At 49.7% G+C, this 10,971-nt stretch overlaps 2 protein-coding genes across 2 annotated transcripts; one reads left to right on the top strand and one right to left on the bottom strand.

Annotated features, from left to right (window-relative positions):
• The first annotated feature begins 1,127 nt into the window (after positions 1 to 1,127).
• LOC100907179 (dolichyldiphosphatase 1) lies at positions 1,128 to 4,054 on the top strand. Its single transcript, XM_003744978.2, has 6 exons — positions 1,128 to 1,581; positions 2,215 to 2,315; positions 2,411 to 2,592; positions 2,767 to 2,997; positions 3,120 to 3,209; positions 3,381 to 4,054. Exons 1-6 carry the CDS (start codon positions 1,518 to 1,520, stop codon positions 3,418 to 3,420), a joined length of 708 nt encoding a protein of 235 aa, XP_003745026.1. The 5' UTR covers positions 1,128 to 1,517; the 3' UTR covers positions 3,421 to 4,054.
• A 392-nt stretch (positions 4,055 to 4,446) lies between these two features.
• On the bottom strand, positions 4,447 to 10,594 carry LOC100900841 (integral membrane protein GPR155). Its single transcript, XM_003745018.2, has 13 exons — positions 10,202 to 10,594; positions 7,919 to 8,064; positions 7,471 to 7,611; positions 6,909 to 7,222; positions 6,658 to 6,773; positions 6,335 to 6,569; positions 5,822 to 6,186; positions 5,597 to 5,693; positions 5,363 to 5,487; positions 5,198 to 5,258; positions 4,951 to 5,117; positions 4,670 to 4,767; positions 4,447 to 4,499 (listed from the first exon to the last, which is right to left on the bottom strand). Exons 1-13 carry the CDS (start codon positions 10,309 to 10,311, stop codon positions 4,447 to 4,449), a joined length of 2,028 nt encoding a protein of 675 aa, XP_003745066.1. The 5' UTR covers positions 10,312 to 10,594.
• Positions 10,595 to 10,971: the final 377 nt, after the last annotated feature.

The following is a 10,971-nucleotide window of genomic DNA, read 5'->3' as shown; positions in this document are numbered from 1 at the left end:
TGACCCCCTATATGACAGAAAGTTTGCGAGTCGTGACTCGTCTCGGAAGTTTTCGAAGGTAAGTTGAACTCTGCACTCCTTGTGAGCGTCATGGCGTTACTCGAGGGAGGACACTCCTCTCGAAATTGGAGGGGTAGATGTGTTCGATTGGAAAAGTATAATATGGCCCTGTCATCGATAGCATCCGAGCGCACTCATTGTCATTGAGCGACATTGAGCTAGATACCCCATCGTAGTATCGATTCGGATCCTCGACTAAAGGCTTCGAAGATCGTTCCAGCGGATAGACATCACGTGATGGAGGGGCTGCAGGCAAAAAACTCATATTCCCCTGAACAGATATAAGCCGCTCGCGCACCAAGCGCTGCTCCAACCGTCATGCACTCCACAATGAACTACGAGTGTCACTAATGCATACGAATATTCCCCATCCACTTTCCCTCATGAACTCATGAAACATTGGGAGAAATCTATGGGGAGCACCAGAATTACACACGGTCGGAATGGGCGAGATTTCTGACACTGACTTTCTCCTTGTCGGTCCCTGAGGAGTCCAGTCATCTCTCAGTTGCGGCATCTCATGAAGTCTCCAGTAGCAGGAAGCTAGTTCGGAGTCTCGGTCAAGCTCGCATCGAGAGTCTCATCTCCCATCTCGGTTGATACTTGCACGGTCAACACGAACCCCTACAGCAGTCCCCGCAGAGCTCCCGACCTATTCCGGCTTTCAGAGTCGCGGCGTTGTTTGGGCTACGAGTGCCGTGGGGTCTTTCCAATGTCGAGATCCACGCTGGAAACCTTTGTGGTCAACCCCGGTGGATTTGTTTCTCAAGAATCGAGACAATACGACTCGATTTTCCGCTGCCACCCTGAGCAGTCTCCTTTCTGAGACGGACGGAGGGGGCAGGCGGAAAGACGCGAGCGAGTCCCGCGGGATCCAGCTTGAGTCTCGCTGCTCAGCCTTCCGAGCCCCTTGGCTCCCGAGTCTACGGTAGCGAACAAAAGAGCGTCGCACAGAACTCACAATAAGGCCCGGCCGCGTTTGGATTTTCAGCAGAGATCATCAGTGGCATTGTCTCCACTTTCCCATCAACAGAATCTGCTTCTGTGCAATTTCACCTCCCGGACGACTCGTCCGGGGTTTCCATAGGCCTGTCTAACAAATAATCGTGCGGCATTTCCATCGTACACGTAACCTCACCGGAGAGTACTGTCTGAAGCCTCGGAACCGCTCGCGTCAAACACACGCTTCAGTCGGTTAGTCGAAAGCGATAAATCGTCCGCGAGCAGCTGAGGGAGTGATTTGGAAGCACTGTGTGCAGTGTCGACTGGAGCCGCGCTCCTTTCTGTCGGTCGAGTTGGCATTCTACTGGAGAGAGGAACACCAGAATTCGCTTCCACATCCACCCGATAAGCTGGAGATCAGTGTTTGTCTTTGACGTTCGAATCCCTGAAGCAATCGTGCGGTGAGCGAGCACGGTTTCTATCCGCTGCGAACTGCCGCTATTGAGCTCACGACCATGGAGCCCGCACAAGAACTCAAGTGGAGTTCCTTTAGTCTCACTCACGTCCAGTATCCCTCTGGTAAGTTGCGCATAGCTTTCCTTCCCGAAGAAATCCGGGGAAAATCGCGGGGTGCGGTTTCTCTGTACGACGCCGACGTATTCAGCCGGCGGCACGACGCGTCGCCCCCCTCGTTAATCAGGGTGCTAATTGAGGCTTCTGTATGGGAATCAGCCGGATATAACGGCTCACGGAATATCCAACAGGCGCTGGGTGTCCGTAGATCGGGCTTGACAGTCCTTTCCTAAGTTCCGCATCTGAGGAGCGAAAATCAAAAATGGGCTTGCATAGCTTGTCTCGACCCTCTAACGTTGAATCTGGGAGGAATTCTGCGGGGGAAATGATGGAGTTCTACAGCCTCGCAGCTTCTCCAACCTCCTACGAATTCTCCTGGAGCTGTGGGAAATCGTCAGTGAATGATCGACCCATACATTTTCTAATGTCATCTCTTCTTTGTTCCATTCATGAGGAAACTCTTCCGAAAAGGTCACATTTGCCGGCTGCCCAAGCAGTCAATCGTTTATAAGAACTATTGACATTAACGAAATGGAGCCTGCGGTAGACTTTGAGCGAGGAGAAATAGCATCTCCGTAATCCTGAAAAGCATGCGGTGGAATCGAGAGATTTCTCAAATTGATTATCATATCTTTTCAGGCGATCTCCTTGGTAAACTCCTTGCGTTTATTTCTCTCACGCCATTGGCTATCGCAGTATGTTTGTTCACATTGATAGCTTTCCGGAGGGATATGCATACGGTGAGGCGAATGAAGGTCGAACTATGTCACTGATGTCTGATCGATGGAGTTTCGCGGTATCCAGGAACTAATGAGCGTTCCGTCTCTTCCCACAGATATTCTTCAGCATAGGCCTTATACTAAATGAAGCTGCGAACTACACGCTGAAGCACATTATACGCGAGCCGCGACCCCTGAAACGTAGCGAAGAGATGACGGTAGAGTTCGGGATGCCCTCAAGCCACTCGCAATTCATGTGGTTTGTGGCAACCTACCTCATGTTTTTCATCACGTTCAGGTAGATCGAGAGCGCTCGATAAAATTGATGAGGACATGGAATCGCGCTCCACTTTCGATACTGCAGTGCATACATACTTCGAGCCTCACTCAGATGTGAATCGATAATCACCATCAGCATCCCAGACATCTGCGAATATAGTTCGGGTTTCACCTTATGAATTCTACTTGACAGGCTTCATCACGGTTCGAACAACAACTCGATATTCGAGGGCGTGTGGCGCTACTTTCTCATCATTAACGGCTACTTGTGCGCCGCGGTCGTGTGTGTTTCTCGGGTTTATCTCGAGTATCACACGAGTTGGCAAGTGATCGTCGGAGGTTTATTGGGCTCCGTGTTCGCGTGTGGCTGGTTCGCCATGGTGCAACTAGTCTTCACGCCTTTGTTCCCTATAATCTGCTCTTGGTTAGTTCATCTCTCATTTGATCGCGCGCAGGATACTAATTGAGAGGAATCCTGGGACCTGCTCCGGGGAGGTTCCAATTCTGAGAATATCACTAACAATAACTTGATGATACATTTTCCAGGCCTATCTGTGAGCTGCTGATGCTTCGGGATACGACGTTGATCCCTAACGTTATGTGGTTCGAATATACCTGTTATCGATCAGAATCGAGGTACTTGAATGGGTCGAGGAAAAAAAAAGTCGAAAAGAAACGAGGGGCAGAAGTCGTTGCAATATGTGCGATGAAAAGTCTCCCAACCGGCGGGAAACCATCTTCGTTCCGAACTTCTTCCCCATTTATTCGTGGGTCGGAGCAGAAAACTCAATCCCATTCTTTCCGCAGAACACGCCAGAGGAAGCTGACATCAATGAAATCGCAATAGAATTCTCCCTTGGAAGCCGATCAATCAGGTTCAGCTCCACACTCTCACTTGGCGCGTCAAAGCGTCGAGTTTCAGCAATGCTCAAGAGCATGGACCTCGGACGATCCGGATATCCGTCCCTCGTGAGGAGCTCCGAACGGGGGTAACATTCCTGGCAGTGGTCGTCAGAGATACGCATCGACACGGAAACACTCTCCAGCCGATCAGAGATCATCATTTTCCACCTCTCACATAATAGGATTTTATCAATTCTTAGTCAATGAATGGAACTACTTAGGATTTAGGCACAATTTCTTCATTCTGTATGAGACCAGTATTCGTCAGAGATATCTCTCTCTGTCTATATGGTGATCCCCACTGACACTTATCGTCATTAAAAGGCAGCTCAGCTACTCGGCTTGGGACAACGGCTTTGTGTGTTTTGGCAAACGCGTTGTCAGGCGTCCATCCATGTCGTCCGCCTGAGTGCAATATTGGTATTTCCTCCTGAAGCGCCGCCTCTCGGAAGATACGATTGGTGCATTGATTGGTACTCCGGTGAAAATTCGTTGAAATCCTCCAGGAGACTAGTGACAGTTTCAACACGTCGAGTTTTTCTACTCAAATTAAATAAAAGAGTTTGACTGTTTATGATGTTCACCAGCGTTCCTCGATCTATTTTCAATGCGTCGAGACAGCTGACCGATGTTTTTCTGACGAGACTAGTGGGAGAAAGCTGTCACATTCGTTGAAAAATTCCGCTCGAAGAGAGATCTGATGTCTGATACTGTGTTGATGGCGGAATCACCCAATTATCGAAGGATCCTCGGGAGTTTGGGGCCGGAAGCGGGAATCTCCCTCAGTCAGGGTCGAAGCATTTTAGTTCGATTCTGTCTTCCGGCGGACGAAATTTCCTCGCCGTACTCCAATAAATTACGTTCAGCTTTATTTTCATGGCAACGGTGAAATACACATCCTGACAAGAAGCTCAATGAGTATTTACATAAATGTAACAAGATCTTCTCGACGATATAGGAGCATTCCACTTCAAGCGGGGCTAAGCGGTGCAACGCAGGCCGTCGATTTAACCGTGACGCAGCCTGCAATAACATTTATCCGTTACTCACAGGACCTTGACAGGGATCGATTCATCGAGCACATAATCCAAACTAAACTGAGTTAAGGAGTCTGGTTGGCGAGCAGATTCCGCGTGACCTCTTCGGCATCGCGCTCGGCGCGACTTATCATTCTGGTGAAATAATCAACTCACCGATGATATTATGAGCAGGGGAAAAGCTCGATGAGATCATGAAAAGTGAGGAGTTCTTCCAAGCGGATAGTATCCGGCTAACTTGATGGGAGAAATAGCTGCGACGAAAATAGGCAACAAAAAAATTAACGAGATCCATGCCGTAAATGAGCAGAAAACAAACCAAGGAACATTTCGTTCTGTGGGGGAACTCCCGAATTTGCGTCATCAACTCGGAAAATCTTCGTCTACGGCTGATAAACCCAGGCATTCCCGACATGCTAGACGGTCAATTTACTCACGCGTACAAGAGGCGCTCGGCTCTGTTGTAATATTTGGAATGGATGCCGTAGGCGAGCAAAATTATGAGTGCTTGACTGAAAGCCATGTAGCAGTCGAGATATTCTATCGCAATGAGGAGCGGCCGGTCCGAAGAATCTGAGATCCTCCAATAGGTGTGGATGAGACCCTGCAGGGAAATGACATGAGGTTTGATTCGGAGAGAGATGCAGATCAGCTAGTCCAGTGACTCCAGTTGCAGGAACTCACCACGAGCGCCGAGCCCGAGAGTCCAATGAGACACAGCAGGTGCTTCTGAAGATGACGGGATCTGCGGAACGAGGGGGATCGTAGTCAGGGACACTCTTTCTTGGATCCAAAAGGCTCTCACTCAGATCTTCACAGTGCGAAGAAGGAAATCGTGAGTCTGCTTACGGCTTGCTCGACTCGGTGTTGCCTCTGAGCGGGCTTGACAGCCCCGTCTCTCGGAAGAGCGCGTCCAGGAGCGCTCCAAATGAGGCGCACAGCGAGAAGGAGAGCACTATAGTGAAAATTATAGCCTGCAATGGTTTCCGGGAAGAACTCTTAGTCACGCAAGGGCTCGCAATCCGCGGTAAGACGAACTTCGGGGCTCCTCCATTTTATTGTTCGAAAACATGCGGAACTCACTTCGATCTGGCCATTGAGGAAGAGTGGAAGATTCGAGCTCGTCATCACATCGCGACCGCTAGTCCAATACATCAACAAGGTGGTGACCGCGGAAGCGCTGTGAATCGAAGTTTCGGTAACTCAGCTTGATGCCCATGAATAAACTCGCCGTTGAGATGAAGCGATGGACTTCAAAATCAGCGCTAGAATGCGGAGGTCGCTGCGTTTCCTTCGATCGATACTCACACAAATCCGAATAATGTGAGCCTTCGCTTATACTTTTCGAAGCGGTCGCCTTCGTTCAGCGAAGATAGGCTAATAGCGAAGAAAGCGAGGAAAAGTCGACAGCTCATTTGGGACGCCGTGATGAAACAGACGGCGTAAACGTTGAGTACCACTTGAGGGAAATGCCAGAAGATCATCCCCAACGATTGGAAAATTTGCGAGATGCAGATACACAGGACGAAATGGAAAGGAAGCCGTTCGAATCGGGACGAAATCAAAGTCAAGTAAATGATCACCAGAACGCAGCAGAGAAAATTCACGACCGCCAGAGCTATCACTCCAGGCGTCAAATCCCTCCCCAACTCCTGGTAATCAGACAGATCCGGCTGAAATAGAAGACGAGGAATTCGCGTCACATGTCTCAGAGGACAATTTAAATATTCCTGTGGAATACGTAAAGCAAATGTCGGCAACGGAGAATGGTTGTCGAATGATATTCTCGAATATTCGATGCATAAGGAAACTCGATAGTACCTGAACCATATTGAGAGCGGTGCTTTTCGAGGCGACAAACAACAGCGGCAGAGACATGATCGACGAAATGCATACCGCCGTCGAGATCTGTTGGGGGTTGACGTCGTATTGACTCGCGTATACCGTAACGAGCGGCGGTGTCGGTACGGCACCGTAGATGAAGGCGAAATTTGAAAGCGACACCGAATCGGATACCAACCGGACGCCGATCAGACAAAGTATCGGTAAAGCCAGGCTGCAAACGAGCATTCCAATTGAAGAACCGAATGCCTGAACTATCAACACCGTAAATCTGACCGTGAGGATCATTATGGGTGTCTCACGTTTTAACAACGCTGAGAGCGATCACGGACAGCTTGTAGGTTGGCTTAACACACTTAGGATTCAGTCGGAATCCGAGCAGGAACAATATCAGTGCCGCGAATGAGTTTCCGATAACCTGGAGAAAATTCAAATGACTCAAGTAATATAGCGGTAATCGTCGATGAACACATGCGCCTTATATTCATGAAGCTTCTATTTATAAGTATTCCATGCTGGGATTGTCAGGCGCATTGTGCATCCGCTCACTCACATCCAAACTGCTTCGAACAAACTCGGGAATGCTGTTCGTCCAGCCGCTCATGTTGAATGCGATTCCGAGGAGGCAAATAATGACGTGGGGATGGAAGAGCGTCCGTAGAACTACACCTAGCAGCAGTGTGCATCGACTTCCCGACTTCGCTCTTCCTTTGCCTGATGTGCTGGGTTCCAAGAGCAAGTTTTCTTCGCTTGTTGTCTGTGCATGAGTTTCCATCATGTAGAGACACACCGGATTCAGCAGGCATAGCGATAGCGGCGCGATCAAATATAATTCGTCGGCCAGCTTCGCACCATAGAGGGCTTGCACTTGGAAAAAATAGAACGAGGGGATCATCAGCTCAGTTGATACAATCCGGGTACCTATGATTTTCGACAAATGAAGTTCCGCTTGACAAACCCGTGGAACGCTCCCTGCCGTGAGATGTTGGGAGAAAATGATTTTTCGTAAGATGTACCTATGCAATCCGAACAAAGAAAGATCGCGTCCCCCAACATTCCGACACACGCGCCACGCAGCTCGAACGAGAAGACTTCGATTCGTTTTTAAAACTCACGGACTGGTAGAGCGATCCCGAAATCGTTGCACATTGTGGCAAAAATACCGTAGAGACCGATGATATTCCATGATTTATGTGAGAAACAATAGCCAATCAGGACCACTGAGCAGAGGACGACCAGTTTCGCCAAGAAGATTCCTGAGGGAAATTTCTCCAGTAAGCCACGACGATCCCTGAATTTCTGATGATCTTCCCATGCGTGAAACTCCCAAGCTCGAATCGTCGCCCTTGCAGACCGGTCGGGAGTGAATGGAATTGTTGAGTTGAACGAGAGTATTCCGTCACGGGATCCATGAGATTGAATACACTCCTAGACTGCTTTCGATTTCATTGACCAATCGAACACGATAGAGACAAGGTCGGACGAAGGCGAGACTCGGCGAATATTAGCAATTGTTGGCGTCAAGTGAATGACATATTGGAATCACTGAGCGGATGAACTCACCCAGTATCAGATCTCCGTGAGCGTTTCGAAGACTCAGTGAGGAGATTTTCTCGAACATCAATGCCGGCAAAGCGAGGTTAGATGTGAAAAGCTCGATCCCTCGGATATGATCCTCGGTGAATAGCCCGAAGCGACTGCTGACATACCTGTAAGAGAGGAAAAGTGCTTGATTTACGCACATAGATCGCACGGTCATGTCATTTCACCCCCCCCCCCCCGGCTGTTCCGAGCCCTCACTTTTGTTGTGCGATCTCGATTATACTATTTCCCCTCGGATATCGGAAAGACCAACATCATCATCGTTTGTCTTTCTGCATGAGTGAGTTGAGTTTGCGAGTACCTGCTAGACTACATCAGTTCCCGACCGGAAGGAGTGGCATCGAACCGAATCCGTCTCATGGAAAAACAAAAGCTATACCTTTACTTGACCCGGACGAAATCGTGATAAAATAAGAGCGCGTCCTTGAAAACGAAGAATCGACGCGTTCGAGAGCGCCGTCCACCGATGTGGGAGAAACGATGCCCTTTGATTGAGCTATACCGTAAAATGCGAAGCCGAAGGCTGAAGCGTATAATAATGATTCTGCGGCAACCATTTGGTGACTTTCCGTGCGTAAACAACCCGCATCGCGATCAGGTGCGCACACAGGCTCGTTTTCCTCCCGAGGGCAATGAGAGTTCTGCCGAGTACAGCCTCGTCATCGCTCCGGTTCACCGGTGCACTCAGATAAATCCGGATCCGAGCCAGAATCGCATAACGGACCCGTCTCTCCGGCGTGAAACGGTACTAAAAGTTTCGACATTCCACCGATGGCGAGCCCGCGATTATCTGTGGTCGATCTCGGTTTTCGGGAACATCTATAGAGGCTCTCAAGATCAGACCGATGGAAAAATCCCCGTTCCGCGTGAGGGAGTTCTCGGAGAGCAGGCGGAATCAGTTCCAAACGCTTGAGTATGTATTTTATTCGAAGAATGATTCCTCGGATTTGCGCACGCCTTCCCCTAGTTGTGGCAAATCCTCCAAAGACGCTCTCCTTCCTGGAAGAGTGTCGCTGCACGGGTCTATTCCCCTATCTCTCGGACTCGAACAATTCAGGCAGAGAAAGGATGACATCCAATTTTCCGAGAGCCTCCCAGGTACGAAAGATACCGAGAATATTCTCCTCGGTCGGTTTCGCCGAAACTCACTATGAGTGAGTCGAGAACGATCGGCAACGGCCAGGACAGGGTATTGACGGATATGAACCGAACAAGCTCCGTGGAGTTCGGGCCTTGGAAATGACAAATTGTTTTCTCTGGTGGGCGGTTGGGGGAGCGAATCGCTTAGCATTTTCTCAACGGGAGAACTCGGAACGGGTAGAAAACTGGAAGCCCTGGAATCGGAGACACTAGAGAAGTTCTGTGATTATTGAGTACAAGAAGTTGGAGCGAATTCAACGTGACGTTGCCCCGTAAAGCTCTTGAAAACAGCAATCGTCGCCTCATTCTGTTGTCCGTGCCAGATACCTTGTTCGATCGCGAAAAGTAGCATCAGAAAGAGAATCTGAGACGATGTAGCTCCACACCGATCCGTCTGGGGCCGTGATTTCAACAAGATGGTGCTTGCAGATGCGCCCCACCTCCGCGCTCACTTCCCGAATGATCCGCACCGACCGGAAGCTTCGTCGAATCTCGCCGGCGTGACGGGTCGAGGGAAGAGGCTTTCCGGAACCGGAGGGACGACATGCTCGACATGAATAGCTGATCGGGCAGCTGACAGATTTGACTTCGACCATGAAACTGGCGGAAACTCCCAGACTGATCTCGGGGATCGAACCGCTAAAGACGAAATTCCTCAAATCGGAGGCATCCTGTTTTTCTTCGTCTTTCTGCTCAGTCATCGAAATTACGACGACTCTCGATCTGAAGTTTCGAGTCGCTTTGATCTATGTTTTCATCGGAGCGTCCTCGGTACGCTGAACTTCGCAAGAACGCAATGTTACCGTAACCTCTTCGCAATGATCTCATTTCCTGTCAGTGGTGCACGCAGTAGCAACTGCTGATCGAAGCTGCGCAGAAAACTCTGGATTCAAGATCGACGGGTGAGCAAGAAGAATCGAGCAAAGATATATCCGCGAATCCGGAGCACCGCCCCGCGTGACTCGAGCCGGACTCCTCCACCGTCACTCCGGAGAGACTTCTCTATGATTTTGCAGAACGTGTCATCAAGGTAAGATTCGAGAACAGGCACTTAATCGATCCACAAAAGCGCTCGAATAACACGGTCCTCCAATTTGCACTCACCCTGCCACTGTGATGAGCACGCACTGCAGAAGCGTGACAGAGGTGTTGTGCACCACAGCCATCCTGTCGTCGCCTTCTTCCAAGTCTGTGTTCAGATCTGGAGCCCACATGATATCCGTTTTAACGGAGCGCGTCTCCGCTTGGGACGGTTTGCTCCACTGGAGAGGAGAAGTCGGCCTGTTCCTGGCTGGCTGTTTGGCTCGCTTGCGTGTTTGCTTGCTAGGTGACAGCTAGATGCTCACTGCTCGTAGAGCTAAAGCCAAGAGAGAGATCGATGCTTCGGTCGGTCAGTTAGTCAGTCAGTCACTCAGTGAGGTGTTCTATCTATTTGACCGTCTCTCAGTCAGTGGAATGGCTTGTTAGTTAGTCATTCATCCCATCGTTCACGGCTCCGCAAGCATCGTTAACAATTCATTCGTTTTCTGAAGGTGCGCGATTCATGCGGATTGTGCTATCGAGCTCGATATTGAAGGAGTGATGACACAAGGTACTCCGAGACTCTTCCTCGATCGGCCTCAAAGAAGAAGAGAGTAGATGTCTCTCCCGAATATTCATCGTGCATGGTGACTGGTATCTTCTCGCGGAGCCCGCAACATCAACAGATCTGAACTGGGGGCAACCGGGCAGAACTGCCACGGTCCTTGCGCGAAGCCGTATCGGCTCCATTCCCGAGATGATCATTTGAACCAATCGAGTAGAGCGGAGCCATCCATCTATACTCATGTTTTCAGGCTGTGTCTCACTTCCAGCCTCTCGGGGATGGATTGTCG

The sequence above is a fragment of the Galendromus occidentalis genome, unplaced genomic scaffold (assembly GCF_000255335.2).
Source record: "Galendromus occidentalis unplaced genomic scaffold, Mocc_1.1 scf7180000077476, whole genome shotgun sequence".
NCBI lineage: Eukaryota > Metazoa > Arthropoda > Arachnida > Mesostigmata > Phytoseiidae > Galendromus > Galendromus occidentalis.
This window is presented reverse-complemented; position numbering and strand designations above follow the sequence as displayed.